General features: G+C 36.7%; 2 protein-coding genes across 2 annotated transcripts; both read left to right on the forward strand.

The window, feature by feature from the left end:
- The first annotated feature begins 1,521 nt into the window (after positions 1-1,521).
- LOC147405768 (V-type proton ATPase subunit D-like) lies at positions 1,522-2,952 on the forward strand. The gene is made up of 2 exons (XM_086433611.1): positions 1,522-1,681; positions 1,918-2,952. Exon 2 carries the CDS (start codon positions 1,961-1,963, stop codon positions 2,744-2,746), a length of 786 nt encoding a protein of 261 aa, XP_086289737.1. The 5' UTR covers positions 1,522-1,681; positions 1,918-1,960; the 3' UTR covers positions 2,747-2,952.
- A 6,842-nt stretch (positions 2,953-9,794) lies between these two features.
- Positions 9,795-22,767, forward strand: LOC147405769 (thyroid adenoma-associated-like protein). The gene is made up of 4 exons (XM_086433612.1): positions 9,795-13,488; positions 14,601-14,872; positions 17,308-17,901; positions 20,218-22,767. Exons 1-4 carry the CDS (start codon positions 10,168-10,170, stop codon positions 22,631-22,633), a joined length of 6,603 nt encoding a protein of 2,200 aa, XP_086289738.1. The 5' UTR covers positions 9,795-10,167; the 3' UTR covers positions 22,634-22,767.
- Positions 22,768-24,679: the final 1,912 nt, after the last annotated feature.

Genomic DNA, 24,679 nt, shown 5'->3' on the forward strand with positions numbered 1-24,679 from the left:
TATATTTTTGTCAATATTTAAATCTCAATAGCATTCTTAGAAAACATTTATTGCACAAGGATAAAAAGAAATTACCTCGTTCGAGACTCAGCTTGCCTTAGGCTGTGTTTGGATTGAGAGAAATGGAGAGAAGAGAAGAGAAAATAAATGAGTTTCTCTCCATTTCTCTTTTTTGGATTGTAAAGTGGAGAGAGAAGAGAAAAGAATTGGAGAGAAAAATATATGAGTTTTCTTTCTCTTCAAAAGTGGACAGAAAGGGAGAGAAATGGGAGAGAAACCCTTTTTAAAATATTTTCTAATTCCAACTTTACCCCTAGATTTCTTTTTTAGGTATTTTAAAATTCCAAATTTTAAAATTCCAAAGTTGTCTTAAGTTCTTTCTTGTCAATCCAAACATCGTAGAAAGAAATTGAATTTTTCTTATCTTCTCTTAATGAGTTTCTCTTATCCCCACTTCTCTCAATCCAAACACAGCCTTAGTTTCCCCTCACCCACATAATTTGAGTCATCTTATTTTGATCGATTCAATTTCTATAGGGATTTTACTAATTTCCTTTCTTATTAGAATTGTGATAAATTGACATGTTAAAACATATGCGATCTGTATGTGGTTGACGTGGCAAGTGCACAGAACCATAGATTTTTTCTTTGGGATACACAAGGAAAAAAATATTTATGATTCTATGCACTTGCCACGTCAACCGTGTCATCAGCTCGTACATTTTAGCATATGTCAATTTATCATTAGTCTTCTTATTATAAGGTGTTTTTGTAGATGCTTCGTTACAAAATTTTGTTTTTATACCTTACTTTTATGTAGGCTTAAAATTAGTCGGGTTTAGGATGGATATGAGCATATCCATATTTGGATCTGACTAGCTAAAATCACATTCGATCTATTCTTTTTACCAAGCCCATATTTGGATCTGACCCTTCATGACCAAATTAATTGATTTGGGTCGGTCCAATTAAATAATTTCGAATTGTTCAAGATTATTTCAATAAAAATCATTAAAGATGTGACTCAAGATCTCTTCATTTATTGAGAGAGGCCTTAGCCACTGTGCCTAATACATTACTTGTAAAAAAATACTTTGAAAAATGTAAAATATAACTTACAAAGTGATGTATCATTTAGATCTAGGCAGATATAAGGATGAATCCGTATCTAACCCAAATTTAACTAGGGTCAAGGTACATCAACTCATATCCGACCCATTTCTTAATTCATATATAATTAAAAGAATCATACCCTCTAAATTCGGATCACTCGGATTTCGAATAAAATCTGACATTTTAAGCCCTACTTTTACATTAATGGAAAATTTTAAATTAAAAAAAAAAAAAACACAAAATCGATTTATTTTAAGCCCTATTTTTAAGTCAATGAAAAAACAAATAGAAGCAAAATTGGTCTACTCGTCCGAGTCACTTCGGATCTCGGGTGAATCAATCACATTAACCACCTCTACAATCCGAGACCGAGATGACTCGCATCATGCGCTGGCTTGCTCCCAATCGATCAATGGACCTAACAAGAGCAAATCTCACGAGTGCATTATACGCTTCTGACCAATTTCTTTGGATCTTCACGCAGCTTTTTCTCTTCTATTTTCAGGCGAAAACCCATTCGATTTCGAGAGTACTTCGTCCTCTGATGCGATCGATACTTCTATAATCTGTAAGTTTCTCTGATCTTTCAGTCTCAATCTTCCACCAATCTCTTTAAGATCTAGATTTTACAGCATCGATGACTGTAGCGTTTCAGATCTCATTCAACCCTAGCTTTTTAGCTTTCTAGGGTTCTGATCTTTGTAAATTTTGTAAAATTTCTATAACACATTTGTTGAATCCATTAAAATTTCCAGAAATTAGCTTTATAATCAATAATTTAATAAACTTCTCATCTTTAATCAGATCTTCAGCAAAAAAGATAATTTTTTTGGGAATTTAGATCAAGATGTCTGGTCAAACTCAGCGCTTAAATGTGGTTCCCACCGTTACGACGCTTGCGGTCGTGAAAGCTCGACTGGTTGGCGCAACTCGAGGTCACGCTCTCCTCAAGAAGAAAAGTGACGCTTTAACTTCTCAATTTCGTCAGATTCTGAAGAAGATCGTTGCTACGAAGGAATCGATGGGTGAGATCATGAAAAATTCCTCCTTTGCTCTAACCGAAGCTAAGTACGTAGCTGGCGAGAACATCAAGCACATTGTCCTCGAAAATGTCCAAACCGCTTCTCTAAGAGTTCGATCACGCACAGAGAACGTTGCAGGTGTAAAGCTCCCCAAGTTTGATTACTTCACTGAAGGTGATACTAAGAATTCCCTTACAGGATTGGCTCGAGGAGGTCAACAGGTCCAACTCTGTCGTGCGGCTTATGTGAAAGCAATTGAAGTTCTTGTAGAGCTTGCTTCACTTCAGACGTCGTTCTTGACTCTAGACGAGGCGATAAAGACTACAAATCGTAGGGTTAATGCTTTGGAGAATGTTGTGAAGCCGAGGTTGGAGAATACTCTTAGTTATATTAAGGCGGAGTTGGATGAGCTTGAAAGAGAGGATTTTTTTAGGTTGAAGAAGATACAAGGGTACAAAAAGAGGGAACTGGAGAGACAGCTTGCAGCGGCTCAGGGGTTTGCAGAGGATCAGGTTGCAGAGAAAGTTTCGTTGCAGAAAGGAATTTCGATAAATGCGGCTCATGACTTGTTGTCAGAGGCGGCAAAGAAGGATGAGGATATTATTTTCTGATTTGGAGGTTTGGTTTCTGTGTTTTTAAACTAGATTGTGTGGTTAAAACTGTGCTCTGCTTGTTTATTTAAGAAGGAATATTTTTCTGATTTTGATATGATGGATAGTCTTACTTTCTAAATAAAGAGTCTCATCATTTCATCTATTATAGAACCTTTTGTATATTAATTATGATGTTTAGACATTTGTTTGAGTTGAAGCTTTAAGGGATGCTTGAAAGTTCTTGAATTGGTTTACAATTTAATGAGTAAATGTGTTGAGATTTGTAATGGGCAAAATTATGTGGATTATTTTATGCTTGTACATTGATTTATTTATTTTTGATCGGTAAAAAGATAAAGATATATTAAAAGAAAAAAATGGGCAATTGAGCTGATCTACCCAACAGAATTACAAAAGACATGAAAATACTAAAAACACACTATAGCAAGGCAAAGCGATATTACAAACGTGTGTGAAGTGTTGATCCCACGACCTAGGTTCAGAGGGGAGCTAGTAAGGAGCCATTGGTGGCAATTGACCCACACATTTTTTTTGTTTCCCTAGTTTTGTTCCTTTAATTTGAGATACCCCTGTTTTTTGCCTGCACCTCCCCCCCCCCCCCCCCCCCCCCCCCCCCCGGCGCAACACACACAAACGCACAAATTTTTGAAGATGATATTGCCCCTTTAATTGGGCCTTCTCTTATAGTCTAATTGGAAATGACCTTAATACCCTTTTCTTCAACCTCTAATATAAAACTTTTGAATTTTCTCTCCAAATTACCATTAACTATAGTTTGCCCCCACTACAAGAAAATCCTGGCTCCGCCCCTGCCTAGGTTCAGAACTCGTTGATCCCACCTTCTTCCTAACCACTAACCCTTGCTTGCCTAGCAAAAAAAAATATTACAAACCCATTCCCACCTCCTCACAAGAATCATAAAAAAACACTCTCCTAAACTCTTTAGACACCTTACACTAGAAGAACAAAAATGCCAAGATAGATTTACTCGTCCAACTAACTAGTGTACTAAATGCCATGGGCACAAGTTATGGGTCAACTGCTGCTTCTGCTGCATTATTGCTGTTTTATACAGTTACTTGTATATCAGTGTATGGTGGTTGATTGTGTATCCACATTTTCTATTTTATGCATTGGTCTTCCTACTTCTAAGAAGGTTTGATTGGTCAAAAATTTCATTACCTACATCATTGGGGCTGGGATTGTTCTTGGTTCGCCGTTTCTTTACTTTTCTTCATTCTGGAATGCTCTCAACATTGTTATTTGCTTGGAATTTATAACCCTCTTCAGGTCTTGAAGTTCTAAGGACTATACCTCTTGGACACTGAAATCTCTATTCCATCTTTCTTGTCTGGTGCCTGTCACCATAAAACGATTTGTTTGGCCTTCTGGTCTTCATGTCATTATCCTAGTTTATTTATTCTTTGCTGTGTTCCTTAGATCTAAGAATTTGCAATATAAAATATGTCAATTATCCAGACTACATGTTGTAGTTTACCTCACTTATTTCCTTAGGAGTTTTATCTTTGCTCTTTTTATGCCTAGTTTATTTATTTTTTTCCATGTTCCTTGGATGTTAAGCATTTTCCATATGAAACATGTTCAGTGACGGGACATCTTATTGAAGTTCACTTTTTTGTTTTTCTAGAAGTCCCAACTCCATTGCTATAATTTTTAATTCATTTAAATGTTTAGGATCCTGCAAACTGTACTGTTTTTTCCTAATATTGTTATTGTCATCACCATCACCAAACTAAGAGAAAGTAGGCTGAGATGGTTTGTGCTTGTTCAACAAAAGTCGATTATAACCCTAGTTAGAAAAAATAGTCAAGTTGAAGCTCCTAAAAGAGACAAAGGAAGACCCAAGTCTTGACTTCCTTCAGCCCTTCTTCTGCAATCTACGACCAATGCTACTGGAGGTTGTTCTCTAGCACAAGTTCCATCCTTCTTCGTGTCATTTTGCTACCTTAGAATGTTATGATCTTTATTCAGTTGTTGTTTGAATAGGAGAGGGTTGGGGATGACACACTTCAAAGTGTCACCCCCATTAATCCCCTATTAGTAATTTGCTTTGTGAGGTTCCTTGCGGCAGAGGACAGAGAGTCTGTAATCTTTATTATTGATAGTGGATTTTTCTCCCTCTCTTCCGTGGACGTAGGCAATTTGCTGAACCATGTAAATATTGTGTTCTTGTGTTTTCGTTTTTCTTCTTTACTTTACTTTTGTTATGCTTCCACACAACAGTTTCCATCTTAAAACACTGAACATGTAAACAACATGAAGACCTTTGATTCTAAAATTGATATAAAAGGACACAAAGTAGCCCTAAAAGAGTTACACAATTCACCTTTATTCTTTCCGCCATTTTTCTACCTTCTCTATATTTTTCTACCTTGCCAATGTGCCAAGTAGAGTTGATGGTGTCATGTGATGCAGGCCCTACGTATTGAACTTGTAAAATGAATAGCATCTGATGGTGCAAGGCACCCTTTTTTCCTGCTTAACACATCATACAAAATTTTCTGACAATGGATTGTGATCATTCTCTTCCCTTGAATTTTTGTTTTATCTATTCAAAAGAATACTATTTAGACTGACTGTGTTGGCTCAGTCAATCTACTTGATGATCTTCAGCTAGAGCAATCTCTTTAACTCCATGTTTGGATTGAGAGAAATGGAGGGAAGAGAAGAGAAAATAAATGAGTTTTTCTCCTTTTCTCGTGTTTGGATCCTTGTTAGCAATCTCTTGTTAATTCGTGAAAAATTTGCGAATTTTTCATTTTTTTCAATGAAAGTATAATTCGCCGGATTATTGAACTATTCTGAATAATTCATGGATTGTAAGTTTGAAAAGAGTAAAACACGATTTTTACAAATTTTACGACTTTTTAGAAATTTCAGTGGAAAAAAAAAAAATGCTATTATAACTTCTTATATGTTGCAAAGTGTAAACTTGTAAGTTGTGATGTGTGAAACAAGTCGAATTTGAATTGGTCATGCTTCAAAATTTTGGAAGAATTCACATTTTTACACGGCAAATATCCCTTTTATCTTAAAAAAAATAATGACATGACCCTCTATATTTATTTGAGATTACATCTTAATTTTTCAAATTGATGATTTGTCCATTGATTTTTGTCTTCTTTTAAAAATTAATGAAACAATAACCTTAATGTCCTTATTATCACCAGCATCACCATTAACATCACACCGAGTTCATCATCATCACCACTATTAACATCACTATCATATGTTTGGATTTTTGGTTTTCAAAATTTTGAAATATAACGGATAATACTCATATGAAGTATATGTCGCATATTTTCCATTTATCGAATTTTTGACTGAATTTTAGATCGGATATTTGAAATCTAAAATTGAATAGAACTTGGTTTTTTCACTTATCGAGTTAGATATGTATTCCAAATTGCTAACAAGGGCTTGGATTGTCAAGTGGGGAGAGAAGATAAAAGAATTGACGAGACGAGGAGAAAAAATGGTAGTTTTCTTTCTTTCCAAAACTGGAGAGATTTGGAGAGAAATTCTTTTGAAATATTTTATAATTCCAACGCTGTCCTTAAATCTCTTTTAAGACATTTTAAAATTTTGAAGTCATCCCAAATTCTCTATTGTCATTCCAAACATGGTGGAGAGATGTGCTTCTCTTCTCTCCATTTCTCTCAACCCGAACAAAGTGTAAATGTAAGTATGATAAGTGATCAATTTTATTTTGATGACTCAGATAGTTGGTGCGTAATTGGTAAATGAGATGCATGAAAATGGTGGTGTGATTTGTCTAATTGCTTTGTTTAGTTGCGTTGCCGTGAATGTTACAATAATACACGGCTAAAGAGCAATTTTGATAGTTGCTTCATGGTTTTTTGTTTGGACAAGAACCCAAACAATTTTTATGAATGCACTTTTTTGTGTTTATGTGTACTAATTAACATATAGACTAGTGCTAAATGAACTAAATATCCTCATCTTCAATCTCTAACAAAAGAAGAAAAAAAAACCCTTGTTTTATTCTTTCAAAATATGTTGTTTTCAAGTACTTTTACCTGGAAATTTCTTTTTATTTATTCGTGTTATCTTTAATCCATCATTTTCATCCTCAACTTAGCCTTTTTTGAAAAATCCTTTATTTATATTTTATTTTTAAAGAAGGGGTAAAACAGAAAAACCAAAACTAGGTTTTAACCACTTGTCTCTTTTGTCCATTTTTCACTTCTCACTAATGTAGAACATTTATGCAAGTCAAAGGAAGATTTTTTATTATAATACAAATTAGAGTTTGATTAGAATAAGGATTAAAGTTTAATTACAATAAGAATTTCAGTAGTTGTAGGATTTAAATTTGTTTTAGGAGTCTACTGCCATGAATAGTAGTATTTCTAGTTTTAGTAGTACTAATAATTCTAGTAGTAGTTCTTTATTAGTTTTGGTAGTATTTCTAATTGTAGTAGGATTTCTTTATTTTTTCTTTGGAAGAGTGTACTAGGATGACTAGAACAATCATCAATAAATAAATTTTAATTTTTTAAAAAAGGTTTTAGACATTTTTCTCTTGTGCATTCTAGTAATCTTACTGGTTGAAGACGATGATCTTCTTCCTCTTTCATTATCGTGATTTATCTCACGCACCGCTACATCACTCTTTTATAGAAAGAGGGGGAATCATGATTATAAAATAAGGAAACAAAGCATTTGTCAAACAATAAATTGAGACGGAATATGCTTTTGAATACTAAGAGCAACTCCAACACATTCAGGCTAGGCATCCCTTCCCAACTGTCGTTTTGCAGATCCAGAGCCTCAAGAAGGGATTCCAACGCATTTTGTATCTAGAGAGCCCTATTGAAATTTTTTGGAGAGAGAGAAAGAGGAAGAGGTAAAATAAGAGAGTGAGATTGTCTCTCTCTCTACCTATTGGCAGTAAAAAACAATGATAGTCAAGAACCATTTTACCATAGATGAATTGTGTAGAATTAAAAAAAATATTAAAATATTTGTGGACAACCGTTTTGGCTAGTATGGTTGAAATGCAAAAACCCTGAATAAGCAAAATAACCCTCCATAAAAAAATGCCTACCAATTATGCCTAGTCATCAGTATGGCTATTTGCGTTGGAGTTACTCTAAGAAGAAAGAAGTAGGCTCCGAAATTCCTTTCCAAATGCTACCTTATTTTACATAAATAGGAAGAAATTGCTACATATTGTTAGGAATCTCTAATTGTTCTCAAAAATTACTAAAGAACTTGTTTAACCATGGTTTCCAAACTTGGTGGAACTCGATTGGACTTGGCTAAATCAGAACGGGATCAAATGAGTTTGAGCTAATCGATCATAGTAAATGGTTTTTAAGAATGGTTCCAATCGATTTCAGTGGTTTTTAAGAATATCCATGTTATTTTTAAGTGATTACGATTTAGGCATTCAATTTTAACTAAAAGTGCCAATTATTTTGGAAAGAGAAACCCTTTCCTTATTAAGATAATGAGGAAAAGAGACCTTACTAAGTCTTATCCACCGTCAAAAAGACCTTGAGATTTGTACAATAAATCCTTGAGATTTGTTACCTTTTCCTCACTTGGAAGGATGGACTTGGCGGTCTTACTTGTCAACCTCTAAAACTGGTTGTAGAAGCCAAATATTTTCGCCCGACAATAAGGAAACATAATGTTATTAACTGGAAAATAAATAGGAACACTATTAAATCGTGCAACCAATATAAAAAGATGAAGCATCCCAACTTTCTAAAGTTTAGTAATTAAAGTCCCATGAACACTTAAAAAAAAAAAAAAAAAAATTTGATTATAATTTTCAAGTAAGCATAACCATAAGTACTACAAGCCTACTGGTCGAGGCACTAAAACAGTACATGGAGACTAGGATTTAAGTATGATATGATTCATTGATGGTCCTTCATATTAGGATCAAAGTCAACTCCAAGAGGTTGGCTTAATGGCAAGTCGAGCCTTGATAAACTCCTCAGGAAGGATAGGTCAAGTGTTCAAAACCTCAAAAAGTATTGAATTCCTTGGGGATACCCTCCAGGGTCTGATTGACCCTCAACTTAACCAGCTACACTTAGGACTTTCTAAGGGGGCAGTGTGTGTGACCGTGAGATTCGTCTCACTTGAAGGGTGAGATAACCACAATAAGCAAAATAAATTAATAACTTAGGATGAAAGTTGGTGGGAGAAGGAGAGGGGAAATGAATATAAATACTTAAAAAAAATTGAAAATTTATTCTATGATTATCAAATAATTGATTATGTATACATTACCAAACATAAAAAGAAAAAAAATGAGACCCATAGTTTATTATTGATTTTATAATCAATAATATAATGATTATACCAAATAATTTCTTAATTTTCAATGTTTAATGTGACACTATTAGAGTAACTTCAATGCACTCTGGCTCGTAATCCTCTCCCAACTATTATTTTACAGAATCAGAATCCTTTCAAAACACTCTGGGCTAGGGTTCTTTACTTTGAAATATTTTGAAGAGAGAAAGTGGGAAAAACAAAAAAAGAGAGCGAGTTTTGTTCTCTCTACCTGATGGCAATAATAATCGATGATAGTTACGAAACATTTCACCATAGCTCAATTTGTAGAGAGTCATTTTGACTAGTACAATTGGAGTGAAGACCACTTGAATAGGCACAAAAGTCGTGTTGGAGTGACCTCAAGAGTGTACCTCATATCGCACATCTTGATGTCAAAGTGGATAGGAACCATAAATACTATTTCACTCGTATCTCGAGAAAAATATCTATGATTCCCATACACTTTCACGTTAGGGTGTGCGATGTGAGATCCAATCATTATTCTAGGCAAAATGACTCTTCACAATAAAATGCCTATTTGCGTTGAAAGTGCTCTTAGCTTTCCATCGGATCTCCTCCCTAAAGTAAAACGGGTTATAATATCTAACATCTGTTCTATAATCTATATTCGTACTTCGTAGGCAAACATGCCCTTAACAACAAGGTTATTTCTGTCATTCAAAAGGACCAAAAATGCCCTAACATATGTATTTGGACAGATACAATACGCCCCCGTTTTTGTTCATTTTTTACTTCGCTTCGCTTCTCTTCTCTTCTCAACTTCCTTTCTGGAAGTAGAGGAAGAGAAACAAATCCACCATTAATGGTGCCGAGCAAGCTTTAAGAGTAAGAAACTCTAATATTCAGAACAAGAATCAGATTCTTCCAGGTGAAATTTCAAATTTTCAATCTCAGTTTTTTTTCCCCCCTCTCTCTTTCCTCCGCTACTCGATAGCAATATTCAAACACAAACTCCAACAAAAACCCCAAAATTACTACATGATTTACTCATAAAAAACTAATCTTTTAGTTTGAATTTCGAGATTTGTCTATCTTTTTAATAGTTCATAGAAGTAAAAATGTCTGCTAAATGGCGAGCTCTGCAACACCGTCATCGTTACACATACTCTGCTGTTCTTTTCCCTCAGTCTTACATCGAAGCTTTAAATCGTTTGCCTTCACATATTTCTTCTCTGAATTTCTTCAATGAATTAAAGGAATTGATCTCTTTACATTCAACATATTCACAAGTTAATCATGTAAAAAAGGTCGCTTCGGCATTTGGAGAACTACTCGGCAACGGCAAAGAAGCCGTGGTCTCCGGGGCGGCTCGGTTTTATTTAGAGATTCTGTTTCTTGAGAGTTCTCTCCCATTACATCGAACACTAGTTTCCGTTCTGGCAAAGAGTCGTAATTTTCATGCTATAATCGCTAGTTGTTTCAGATCGTTGTGTGATGAGTATGGTGTTTTGGGTGGAAAAGGAAAGAGATTTTCTGTATCTCGTGTGGCGTTGTCGATGATGAGTTGTCCTAAATTAGGGTTTTTGGTGGAAATTGTGGAGGAATGCTCGATTTCAGTTTCTCTGGACGTAGTTTTTGGTTTGAATGGAGTGGTTTCAGAGGTTAATGATGGGTCTAGGCCTTCACCCTTTGTGATGGAACAATGCCAAGAGGCGTTATCTTGTTTATATTACTTGCTTCAACGTTTTCCTTCGAAGTTTATTGATTCAAAGGGTTGTCGGAATAGTTTAATTCCCGAAGATTCAACTATTTTTGAGATTGTTGTTGGGGCAATTTTAAGCATTTTGAAGTTGTCGGCATTTTCAAGGGATTGTTTGGTAGCCGCAGGTGTGAGCTTTTGTGCGGCTGTTCAAGTGTGTATGAGCCCTGAAGAACTTGCTTGCTTCATAGTTAAATGCTTTTTTGCTCATACAAGTTGCGAATACAGGGATTTGGATAAAAAAGTGCCATATAAGGGGGATTTGTATTCAGAAATCGGGAATTTTTCGGTTTTGAGTAGGATTTGCTTGCTTAGAGGAATTCTTACGGCGGTTCCAAGAACGGTCCTTAATATCCACTTTGATTTATCTAAGAGTGGCACAAATGGTTTCAATGTTAATGGGTCTAGTGGCAACTCAGTTTGGACTATACTCTTTGATGGGATTCTGCCCGAACTATGTAACTACTGCGAAAATCCCATTGACAGCCATTTTAACTTCCATGTTTTGACAGTGACACAGATTTGTTTGCAACAGATTAAAACATCAGTATTGGCTGACCTTGCAAATCTATCAGACATTTATGATCCCCTCCCGGAAGACATGGGGGCTCGAATATTGAGAATAATATGGAATAACTTAGAAGACCCGCTGAATCAGACAGTCAAACAAGTCCATCTCATATTTGACCTCTTCTTAGATATTCAGTCCACCCTTCGGTCAACAGAGGATAGTGAGAAAATTAAGTTGCTCCTAAGGAAAACAACGTCTGATCTTCTCCATTTAGGGCCACGTTGTAAGGGAAGATATGTTCCTTTAGCTTCTCTCACAAAGAGATTGGGTGCAAAGACTGTTTTGGACATGAACCCGAACCTAATTTTTGAAACTGTTTATTCTTACATCGATGACGATGTGTGTTGTGCTGCTACATCGTTCTTGAAATGTTTCCTTGAGTGCTTGCGTGATGAGTGTTGGAGCAGCGATGGTATTGAGAGTGGGTATGTTACTTTCAGAGGGCATTGCTTGCCTCCTATTTTGTATGGTCTTGTTTCCGGAGTTTCAAAGCTTCGGTCCAACTTGAACACATATGCTTTAGCAGTAGTGCTAGAAGTGGACATCGATAGTATATTTCCCATGCTTAGTTTTATCTCAGTGGGACAAGACAGAGAAGATACAGAACCTGTTTACCCTGAGCTCGCTGAGGCCAAAAGAGCCTTAACAGTTGACCAACAGGTGGCTGCTTTGGTCTCATTGCTCAAGGTATCTCGTTTGCTTGCTTTGATTGAAGGGGACATCAATTGGCAGAGTGATTCTTCATTGCTTCAAGGAGAGTATAGTCTGAAAACAGAATCTTTTGACCTTTTTGCCCTTGTATGCGTAAAAGGGATCAATGTTAAAGTGTTTGTGAAGTGGCTTGTACTGGCTCTCACTCATGTTGACGAAACACTCCGTATTGATGCCGCGGAGACACTTTTCTTGAACCCCAAGACTTCTAGTTTGCCTTCTCATTTGGAACTCATTTTGTTAAAAGAAGCAGTGCCCTTGAACATGCGGTGTTCCTCAACAGCTTTTCAGATGAAGTGGACCAGCTTGTTTAGAAAGTTTTTTTCTCGGGTCCGGACAGCATTGGAGAGACAGCTTAAGCAAGGTGGCTGGCAACCGTTGGTTTCCAACAAAGATACTATAGCCCACAGAGCGGAGGATCTTTTTCATTATATGAAGTGGTTTAGTTGCTTTCTCTTTTTTTCATGTTACCCTTCTGCTCCATACGAAAGGAAAATCATGGCCATGGAACTCATTCTGATAATGAACAATATCTGGCCTATCGTTCCACCTTCTCAATCTAATTGTAGTTCAATTTCTTCTCCAAGTTGCCTCCATCCTTACAGCGAAGGATTCACCTTACCCGATTCAACATTGTTATTGGTTGGATCAATTATTGATAGTTGGGACAGATTGAGAGAGAGTTCTTTCCGCATACTTCTACACTTTCCCACTCCACTTCCTGGAATTTCCAGTCCAGAGAGCGTCAGAGAAGTAATTAAGTGGGCTAAAAAGTTGGTATGCAGTACGCGTGTTAGAGAGAGTGACGCTGGGGCCTTAACTTTACGGCTTATATTCCGAAAGTACGTCTTGGAGCTTGGATGGATTGTTGGAGCTTCGATTAATGTTGTTTGTTTCCTTTCAAAGTCTGAGATGCTTAATGGGGATACTACCCAATTTCCTAAATCTAGGTTTCCGGTCATAGAATATATTCTATCACTGATCGATTGGTTGCGTATTGCTGTGGATGAGGGAGAGAAGGATCTTTCTGAAGCGTGCAAGAACAGCTTTGTTCATGGTGTATTGCTTACGCTTCGGTACACTTTCGAGGAGTTGGATTGGAATTCTGATATAGTTTTGTTGAGTAGGTCTGAGATGAGGAATGCACTAGGGACGCTCTTAGAGCTGGTAATGCGAGTAACATCTTTGGCACTTTGGGTGGTTTCAGCAGATGCATGGTATCTTCCTGAGGACATGGATGATATGTTCCATGATGATAATTTTGTCTCGGATGTACCCGTTGAGGTGGATGTGCCTGAATCTTCATCTGAACTTCAGGGTAAAATTTTGAAACCTGTGGACAATGTAAGGCCAGATGAACAAGTTGTCATGGTTGGTTGCTGGCTTGCAATGAAAGAGGTATGCAACTAATTTCTATGTCTAGTTGCTTTTGTTCTTTTGCAATGGATTTTTCAATAACTGAATGTGTTTATCTTTACTATTATAATGAGAGAAGGTGGAGAAGTAGTTCGGCACTAAAATTTGGATTACATATATATAGTAGAGTTCTCCCGTGCTGTAACAGTACGGGCATCTCTTTGGGGTTAAAGGGAGGGGGGGGGGTAAAAATGCAAAATTAATAAAGTTAGAGGGGTATTATAAAAAAATTTGTGGTTAAGGGGGTAAAAAAGAAAAAAATAATAAAGTTAGAGAGGTATTATTAAGAAACTGGGTAAAGGGGCACAAACATCATCGATAGTAAAGTTAAAGGAGGTACTATTGAAAAAGGGGCTGAAAGAGGAAAGATAGTAAACTTGGAGGGATATCATTGAAAGAGGGGGAGGTGAGGAGAGGAAAGATAATAAAGTTGAAGGGGTGAAGATGAAAGGAGGGTAGTGTGGATTCCACTCTATCTAGTTGGATGGGACGTTTATCCCCCTACAAAACTGTAGCATCGGTGGGACTTACCGTTGTGTTTTATTATATACTACGGTTCGCTTGTGCCTACAACACGGGTATCCTCTTTGGCTGTTTAGGGGGTAAAAGAGGAAAAATAATAAGATTAGAGGGAAATTATTAAATTTTAGGATTGAAGGGGTAAGATAGGAAAGATAGTAAAGTTAGGTTGGTATTATTGAAAAAGGGTAGGGTGTGGGGTTCGTTTTCAAAATTACAAAAATACATCCTTTTAACTATTTAATCTTCAAAACCATCCTTTAATTAGTATTTTAAACTACAAATAAGCCCTTTAAAGACATGTGCATTTGCACACGCCACCTTCTAGTATCTAATAGTATTTCATTTCGTCATCATTTCGGTATTTCCATGTGCTGACAATCACTTCTATGCATTGCTCATGGAGTTGGTGAAATACTTTCTGGCTTATGCTTCAATGTTCAAACACTAAGATTCTGAAGAACCAAAGAAGAAAATCATATATAGTATTTGAACATACATTGGAAAGTTAGAATTCTAGATTCATCTTAATGAACATGGAATATTATTTGTTAGAATAATGTTTTCATCTTCAGGTGAGTCTTCTTCTGGGAACCATCACAAGGAAAATTCCTCTGCCAAGTTGCACTTCCTTAGATACTAATAAGCCTGGAGATTCCTTTTCTGAGTCTGCTGATGTATTGCCAGCGATGATATCCGATGAAATACTTGATTTGAAACAACTAGAGGCAATAGGGAAGCATTTCCTTGAAGTCCTACTGAAAATGAAGCATAATGGTGCCATCGATAAAACAAGGGCTGGATTTACGGCTCTTTGCAACCGTCTACTTTGTTCGAATGATCCGAGGTATGATTCTCTTTGAAAATTACCATTATTGCTACCTTGAAAATTTTGCTTTTTGAATTTTTTCCATGTACTTGTTTCCACTCTGTTCACTTGTTTCCACTTATAAACACTCCTCAACATGGCCTGCCAATTCTGGACATGTGCGAAAAAACATTGTATGATATCATCAAGGTGGTGCTTATTTGGGCACAGTAACATGAAATATTCTATAAAGTATTGCAACTTATAAATAAAAATGATTTGGTTCTTAAAAATTACTTCTGATTTTCCTCTTAATAGATCCTTATGTCTATAATACAATAAAGTAAAATGAAATAAAAATACTTCTTAGAAATCAAGTAGTTTATGTCATGTGCTGATGTGCATAATTTATCTTTTCATCTTTTCGTCAAGTAGGTTTTCCAATCAACTCTCTAAAGATTTTCATGTAGTTTTATTTAATTATACATTCTGAACATGTCAAACAATTTGTGCATCATATTGTTTTTGTATTTTTGACATCATGCTTTCTCGATCTTAAGGGAGTAATAGGTGCTTGTGTATGCAGGATCTCTGAATAGTTTTGTATTGTATTCATCCAAATTTTATTTTATAATATTTTTTTTTGTATGACCGTATCTCTGTATTTGAATGTTTAGAAGTTGATGTTCCAAACAGCTGTTGACACCTTGACACTTGGCACTCATGCCACATGCCTAGGTAACATTGATTACTGTATTTGGTTAGCATCAACATTTCTTTTCATGCCTTGGGTTGGACTCCTTTATTGAACTTCATAATGTAAACATGACATTTATCTTGAGTTCTCTGTCTGTTAACCAGTGTCATGCATCAACTTTACACAGTTCAACCATTATAATATAGTTGTTAGAAATGGGAAAATGAAAAAAAAAAAACAATGGAAAAACTAGAAATATAGAAAAAAGAGAACCACAGTAATGTTGCTGCAACTGATTCAAAGGTAGGGGGGAGACAATGATAAACTTTGCCTATGTTTAGAAAAATGGCATTTTGGTTTCTGTTTGGGTTTGCCTATGCTTTAGACAAAAGGCATTGTTCTTCTTTGGACCTGAAGATCATCTTTATCCATAACCAAAGCCCATGTGGCCTTGAAAGGGAAACAATTATGGAGATTGATGAGAGCACCGGGGAAATAACTATTCTGTCTGTAGCAAGAATAAGGCTGAATATATGTGCCTTAATTTAATATCCCAAGATGGGTTTATGTTTTCAAGATAGTCTTTTATTGTATTTTAGTCAGAGAGTATGTTCATAGAGGAAGACTAAAGGTATATGAAGAAATTCTGTTTGAATGATGTACAAGTGTATTTGCACACATATGCACACACACACAAAAAAAAACAAAAAAAAACACCACTGCCAACAACAAAAAATTGTGTTTTGGTACCTATTGGGTACTAAGGTGTAGAACCCATGAATAGGCTGCAGCAACTTGAGCTTGATAAATTCTTCATGCCTGACATTCATGCCCATTCACCCTCATTCTGCACTGTGTTGTAATCTCCTTTGAAGGTTGCCTCAAGAATATTTTTCTTTCATCAAATATTACTGGTATTAGATTATTAACCAATTTGTTGAAGTGAAAGGATTCTAACAAAAACACCCTTTTCTACATCCATAAAAATGGAGTTTCTAGTTTTCACGTCTAACTGAATTATGGAACTATGATAATATCTTTTATGAATTTTCAGAACCCAATCCGTCAGATTCAGCTTGATCGAATCTTCAGTTTCTGGTCCAAAGCTAGTAATAGAAAGAAGCCCTACACTATAGTAGTTAGGGAATGATATGATTCAAACTGAGACAATAGTGAAACTAAGTATTGTTTTGGTCACCTCAAGAATGAGATGCCTTTTTTGTGACATTCCTGGATGGAACAATACTTTAGTCGTGCATAGCACATGATAGTAAAATATAAACTTACAACAAACTAAAGTTAGAGCAAGTTATCAACATATTGGATGGGATATCCTTCAGTGTCTGTCTATATTTTAGGAAATGGAGTTCAGTGTCTCGACTCCACCAGTTGCATGTAGGACTTTCCGAGGGGGAGGTGCTTGTGACTGTGGGATTAGTCCCACCCGAAGGGTGGGATACCCACGATAAGCAAAACACACACACACACACACACACACACACATACACACACACATATATAATCAAATGAGCCAACTTAATGTAACATTTCACAAATTTTTTCTACTTTTTGCATGTGAGGTGTCTTGTACAAAAAATCACACGTGTTGTTATCATACTCATTTTGTATGGAACATGTTACGACATCATCATCGTCACCCCCACCATCATCACCTGCGCCTTATCCCAAATATCGGGGTTGCAACATGATTAATGAAAATGTTTGGCAATATTACATTATCTGTTTTTTAGTGCTCTATAATTTTCTTCCTTTTCAGACTTTGTAAAATGACGGAGTCTTGGATGGAACAACTTATGGAAAGAACAGTTTCCAAGGGACAAACAGTGGATGATTTGTTACGGAGAAGTGCTGGGATTCCTGCTGCATTCATTGCTCTTTTTCTGTCGGAGCCAGAGGGCGCACCAAAGAAACTCCTTCCACGGGCACTACGATGGCTAATAGACATCGCTAATATGTCTCAGCCTAATCCAACAGAAGCTAATCACCAGAATATTGATCCTGGCATGGATTTATCGATAAAGCCAAAGCAAGCACTTGAGTATGCTCCGCCAACAGAGATGAATACAACTAAAATGTCAAAAGAACGAGATGAAGGCGTCATTCCCACTGTACACGCATTCAATGTCCTAAGAGCTGCTTTTAATGATACCAACTTAGCAACAGATACATCGGGTTTCTGTGCGGAGGCCTTGATCATCTCTATTCGTTCGTTCTCTTCATCGTACTGGGAGGTGCGAAATAGTGCTTGCCTTGCTTACACTGCCTTGGTTCGTCGTATGATTGGATTCCTTAATGTACAGAAACGTGAATCTGCACGGCGTGCATTAACTGCCCTCGAATTTTTCCATAGGTATGCTTGTGTTCCCAGTTCGTTCCCATTCCCTATTCTCATTTATTCTTTTTCTTCTTTGAACAAGATTTTGTGTAAGTATCCTATAAAAAGAGAGAGTGAATAACTTATTGCAAATTAATGCAGGCCTTTAAAATAATCTGCCAAATTCCTTTATCTTTCTATTACATATATATATATATATATAAGTATGTATCTCTCTCTCTCTCTCTCTTTATGTATATATATGTGGACCCAACTCCAGTTACAGTTATGGGGGATAAACATCCCCTCCAGCTACAGTGGAGAGGGGTCTGCACTACTCTCCTTTCTTCTTCACCCCTTCACCCCTTCAACTTTACTATCTTTCCTCTCCTCCCTTTCCCCATTTTTCAATAGTACTCCAATTTTACTATCTTTCCTCCTTTACTCCCTTTTTCAATCGTAGCCACCTTTCTAACTTTTTTATCTTTCCTCTTTTACCCTTTAACTCCAAAGAGGATGCCTGTTCCCCTTTCCCCACTTTCTTACTAATACTTCTCCAGCTTTATTATTTTTTTCTCTTTAACACCCTTAATCCCAATTTTGTTTTTAATAATACCTCTCCAACTTTATTATTTTTCCGATTTTACCTCTGTTAACCCAAATGGCACGGGTGAATATATATGAGCAGGATCAAGAGCCAATGAAGGGAGCCAATGAAATGGCCAATGTTGGATTAGAAGTTTCGGAATGGGCTGATTTTTTTGTGAGGATGATTTCGTCACCATAGAGATCATCCTCACAAAAAATCAGCCCATTCTAAAACTTTCTCATCAAAATTAGTCTACTAGTTAACAGTAAAAATGGAGGGTCCATGATTCTTCAACTTGTAAACCACTTTAGAAGTTTCAGAATGGGCTGATTTTTTGTGAGGATGATCTCTATGGTGATATATATGGGGTAGGATCAAGAGGCCAACATTGGGAGCCAACGTATCGTCCTATATATGTTAGAAGTTTCGGAATGGGCTGATTTTTTGTGAGGATGATCTCTATGGTGATGAGATCATCCTCACAAAAAATCTGCCCATTCCAGAACTTCTAACAATATAAGGACGATATGTTGGCTCTTGATCCTCCCCCATATATATAATGCCTCAATTAGCTATTGAAAAAGAAATTTCCTCTATATGATGTCTTGTAATTTCTAAGGACTACTTGCCACCTGAAATCCTATTTCCTATTTCTGAGTATGCTATACATTTGTAAGCATTTCCTCTAGGTGTCCCTATCTAAAACAAGAATTCTTCATTTCTTGGAAATGATTCTTGTGTCAAAAAGGAAACTTCCCATACATGGTTATCTAATAATTGAGAAAGGACTAGTTACCCTATGATTTTTTCCCTTTTCAGAGAATGTAATCCTGTTTCAATAGTTTTATAAGCTCCCATGTACCACAACCTAAAACAAAAATTCATTAAATATTGCTGTTTCACAGCTTAGTATACCTCCAGTTACACTTTTTTTAAATAATTGTTACTCAATTCTTTTTCTGAACTAATAATATTAATATAGTCGTATCTCTCTATCAAAATAACTATTTGACCATATAGATTTGCCTGTGATTCGAGTCTTGTATGTCTCAATATCTTTCATTTCTTGTGTTTCTAGTTTCTCTTGTACTTTCTGTTTAAATGGATGCACTTTTTTATTCTTACTACTTTCATGAAGTATTTTTAACCTTGGTAATGTACCTATTCAACATATGGTTTAACTTCATGCGATGAAAAATGGTTGTCTATATATCAAGGAGGGGATGGATAATGACCTGACAGGGCTGGTAGGATCTGATCCAAACATGTCTTCATGATTAATTCGGATCAATTGAGTCAACTCACATTCAGTCCTAACATGGTAAAACATACAAAATACATTAAAAATGGGGTGCGTCAGGTTGGATTAGTGGTTTGAAGGTTGGATTAGTGGTTTGAAGAAAACTAATCCATATGTTCAACTTGAGTTTGTGTTGTCACCAACACGCTTGACTTGGTTTATTTCTCTTTCTTACATATATTTCTAGTCTAGTTCTTTTTTGCTATTCGATAGCTTACACTATATGGTCCACCATGTGTACTATAATATTTCTTAATATGATTGTATTTGGATCTGTGTAAGGCAGTGCTGTCTGACACCTTGTCTGTGTCTTTGAGGCTGAGACATGAATATTCCTGCATTGTGTGCCTATGTTATAGAATCACGTTGTTTAAGAGAAAATCTCCAATGATGCCCTTTTCTGATTTAATTATTTTCCCTGAGATAGACTTTGCAAGTAATCATATAACTTTGCTGCCTGAAGGTACCCTGCATTGCACCCATTCTTGTTCAATGAATTGAAAATTGCAACTGAGTTACTTGGGGATGGATCCTCAAAACATTTGGAATCCAACATAGCGAAGGTAGTGCATCCAAGTTTGTGCCCTGTGCTCATTCTTTTATCCAGACTCAAGCCTTCTACAATCAGTTGTGGAACTGAAGATGCTCTTGATCCCTTCCTATTCATGCCATTCATCATGAGGTGTTCAACTCAAAGCAATTTTCGTGTCCGTGTCCTTGCATCAAGAGCTTTAACGGGCTTGGTATCCAATGAGAAGCTGCCAGGTGTCCTACTCAATATTACCTCTGGGTTGCCTTGTATCAGGAACCAAAGCAATGGGATGCACCTTCCTTCCTTCAATTCCATTCATGGGATGCTATTGCAGTTAAGTTCTCTTCTGGATGTAAATTGCAGAAACTTGGCCGATGTCTCGAAAAAAGATCATATCCTCGGTAACTTGATCGAGGTGCTTAATACGTCTTCATGGATTGGCAGCCCTAGATTATGTCCTTGTCCGGTCCTCAATGGCTCGTATGTACAATTACTAGATTGCATTCTTGGTATTGTGAGAACATGCAGGATTAGCACGTATGTTGGTGTCATCCGGAGCCTCCTTCTTGAGTCATCTTCGGAATGCTTAGGCAGAGAAGTTTCTCCTAAGCTGGCATTTTATGATCCAACTAAGGCTGAACTCCAAAGGCTGGCCACAGTTTCCTATTTCAATTGCGTGTTTCAACCATCTACTGAAGCAGCAGAAGAAGTCTTCCAGATGCCACAGAGGCATTGTAGTCCACTAGCATTGGATTTGTTAAATGTACCCGAAACTGAGGGTGCAGTTCTTGGACTTCAGCAAAGGCTAATCCTCTCAATATCGGATGCATCTTATGAAGTTCGACTTGCCACACTAAAATGGCTTCTTCGGTTTCTGAAATCAACAGGACCTGGTGGGACCAACAATCGATCTAGCAGTGACATTAAGATTATTCACCAGTGGGCTAAGACTAATCTCCAGCTAACTCTTATGAAGCTTTTAGCCACGGAGAACAACCCTAAATGTATTTGTTACATCTTAAGGATTCTTTTTGCCTGGAACTTGATGCAGTTCCAGAATTCGAACGATCAGCGATCCACGGAGACGATTTATGTTGGTGGGATGGATTACGATTCTGTGTTACAGTTTTGGGTTAAGTTGATTTCGTTGAAAGAGGTCTCGAAGCATACAAAGATTCAAGAAGCACTCATCTGCTGCATGGGTATATGTGTTAAGCAGTTTGCAGGTTTATTTAGAAACTCCATTCTTCTTGATACAGGAGGAAATAAAACAGTTAATTGTTGTGAACTTGATCGATCAGAAAAATGGGCCCACATCTATGGATGCATCGGTTCTTTCATAAATTTAATTAAGCAACATAGTGCCTCATCCGAGACCGTGGTCATGCGTAAGGCGGCTGCAGATTCCATGATAGCCTCGGGATTGCTTGAAGAAGCTGAGCGTATCGGTTCTTTTGTGTCCAATACCCAAATCCCATCTGAAGAACAAATTTCTTCTTTCAGGCCTTCTGAAGCTGCTAACATGTATGCTCATGGAATACTAGACCTCTGGTTCACATGTATTAAGCTATTGGAGGATGAGGACGATGGGCTTAGAGAAAGGCTCGCTAATGATGTTCAAAGGTGTTTTACTTCCAAAGGTTCTGGTAGAAGTCATCAGACTGGTGTGGTCCCTACCCAAGTGGAGAAAGTGATAGAAATGAGTTTCGAGTTTCTTTCATCAATCTTCGGTCATTGGCTCGCGTACTTCGATTATCTTACAAGATATGTTCTCAACACTGCAACCTACTCGGTATCTCAAGGGAATCTCGTTAGACGAGTCTTTGACAAGGAGATCGATAATCACCACGAAGAAAAGTTGTTGATTTGTCAACTTTGTTGCTTTCATTTGGAGAAGCTTCCAATGTCAATGTCTTGGGCAGTTGGATTATCCGGCAAGCAAGAGATTGTGATTTTCTTACAGAAATGGAGAACACGATTTTACAATCAGTTGACGTCGGTTGCCAAGGATCATCTCAGGACAGAGGGTGGAGTTGATTGGATTGGTGGTGCAGGTAACCATAAGGATGTGTTTAGATCATTATATGTAAATTTGATGGGCCTTTATACCCTTTCACAATGCCTCAGCAGAGAAACAGAGGTTCATATGCCCCAATTATTGGACTTGGTTGAACTTGGAGGAATAATCAAACCTTATCTTAGGAACCCTTTAATTTCTAACCTCTACTTGTTGGTGATTCAATTACATGAGAGAATGCTTGGTGGTGGTGTTATGGATCCTTTACACCCCAAATCAGGAGGAGATTCCTCTTGGGAAGGTTTTGATCCTTTTTTTCTTCTGAGGTGATTTAATTTGTATTATGTAGATTATTCAAGAGCAATTACGAAAACCTTTATGCGAAAGAGTCAATTTTATACTACTATGTTTTACATGTCTCGGATATTCTTGCTAGTAATCCATTGAAGGGGATGTTTGTTGTACTTTATGAAATTATTTTACTTTATAGGGAGGGCTCGAATAGATCGACATTTTTTTCATTACCAGAGTTGACAGTTGTGACAAAGGGCAGTACAAATATGTAGGTATCCAATTTCAATTACGAACTAATTATTATTATCGAAAATGATATTTGATTGTCCACCAAACTGTGTTGTACGCAGAGATCCAAGTGAAATGGCTGGATCTATTATTTATGCAATATCACTGGACCCATTATTTATGCAATATCACCTAAGAGAGGTCCCGAGTTTAAATACAATCCTCATGAATGACTATCCGTTTGATCTTATCATGTTCTTTAAAGAGTGGAGTAGAGAATGATCCATAATAAAGCCTACACCTACTTCGTTACTTGGATAGAAAGCTTCCATCAAACTTGGACTTTGAGAGTGGTGTGGGGCTTGCACTCTTGCAACCCCACCAAAGATTAAAGGCAATATTGCTGACAAACCATTTATCCCCAAAGCTCGATCTGATGGGAAAGGTGCAACCATGAATATATTAAGAGGGTCACGGGTTGAATTGGGGTACGATACGTGAACACGTGACACCCGGGAGCGGAGGTGGATAACACAACACTCAACACTCCTCATCCGTAAGTATGGAAAATTCCTTCGGGCAAACTTGAACCCATGACCTATACTAACCTAGCACTCTAATACCAAGTTGACAAACCATTTACCCCAAAAGACTGATTTGATGGAGAAGACATCATGGGTCGAACTGGAACATGATACCTGAGCACATGACATGTGGGAGTAGAGGTGGATCATACAGCATAACAAATATATGGTAACTAAGGTGTGCATACTCTTCTAAATTTAATTCAATTCCTTTCTCAGCTAAACATGATATGTATATCATGTGCTTCAATTGTAGTTAAAACTTGACACTAGTGGTGACACGTGCAGACTTTGATCGTTATTTGCCATTTATAGCAGTTAAGTTCCTATGCATCATGGTCCCCCCTCGTTTTCTTCCACTCATCTTTTTCTCCTAGTAATTTTATCTCATTTTAGAATCTAAGTTACTTGAGTTGCATTCATCTACATATTTGATCAGAACATGTTACCATGATTCAAAGAACAATGTGCATTTTTTTATTTATAGAAAAGTATAATATATTGAGAAAGGAAAAAAAAAAACAAATACAAGGAGGCTAAGGAAGCCTCACAAATAATAAGAAGGAAAATAAAGCATCAATGATTACAAAGATCATTCCATCTAAAGACAAAATCATCGAAGGAAAATCCTGCAAACTCTTTAGATTGTTTTGACCAAAGGTACAGATAGCCCAAGATCTTCAAAAAACCTGCATGCGAGTTTTTACTCTTACTATTGAACACCCTGTTGTTTCTGTCGTTCCAGACCCCCCAAGTAATAGCCGAGGGAAACATATCCCATAGTTATCTTTTTCTGGAATGGAAGTCATTACTAACCCATTCAACTACCAGGGGGGAAAACTTACGGAGAAGGACCCAATACATGTGAAACCGACCAATTTTAATGTGCATTTCATTAAAATTGTTTTCTAATTTTTAATCATGTACCATAATAATTATACTTATGTAATGGTCATATCTGTTATGCCAACTTAACGTTTAAACGTTGATTCTTACACTAAGATTTCTACTTAATAAGATTTTATTCCTCTAATTATTTGCACTTTATCTAATACATGTCAGGCGGTACAAGCGAGATGCACTTGTTTCTTAGATTAATGAAATTGTTGTCCCATGCCATTAGGGAGTCTATGATGAATTCTCAAGAATCACTGCATTAGGTTGTGTCACAGAATTATCAATGTTACTAGATTCTTTTTTACCCGTCCAAGACCTCATGAGAATGTTAGCATTCTCTCCAAATTTTGATTTTTAAAAGTGTCATTGACAT

This window comes from Akebia trifoliata, chromosome 3 (genome assembly GCF_017979445.1).
Source record: "Akebia trifoliata isolate Shusen 1 chromosome 3, ASM1797944v1, whole genome shotgun sequence".
In the NCBI taxonomy this organism is placed as follows: Eukaryota; Viridiplantae; Streptophyta; class Magnoliopsida; order Ranunculales; family Lardizabalaceae; genus Akebia; species Akebia trifoliata.

What these genes read in the sequence shown, in the direction of transcription:
- LOC147405768 (XM_086433611.1), top strand. Translation starts at nt 1,961, where the DNA reads ATGTCTGGTCAAACTCAGCGCTTAAATGTGGTTCCCACCGTTACGACG.
- LOC147405769 (XM_086433612.1), top strand. Translation starts at nt 10,168, where the DNA reads ATGTCTGCTAAATGGCGAGCTCTGCAACACCGTCATCGTTACACATAC. An exon ending in GCTGGCTTGCAATGAAAGAG is followed by an intron (nt 13,489 to 14,600) that starts GTATGCAACTAA and finishes TTTCATCTTCAG; the next exon opens with GTGAGTCTTCTTCTGGGAAC. An exon ending in CTTTGTTCGAATGATCCGAG is followed by an intron (nt 14,873 to 17,307) that starts GTATGATTCTCT and finishes CTTCCTTTTCAG; the next exon opens with ACTTTGTAAAATGACGGAGT.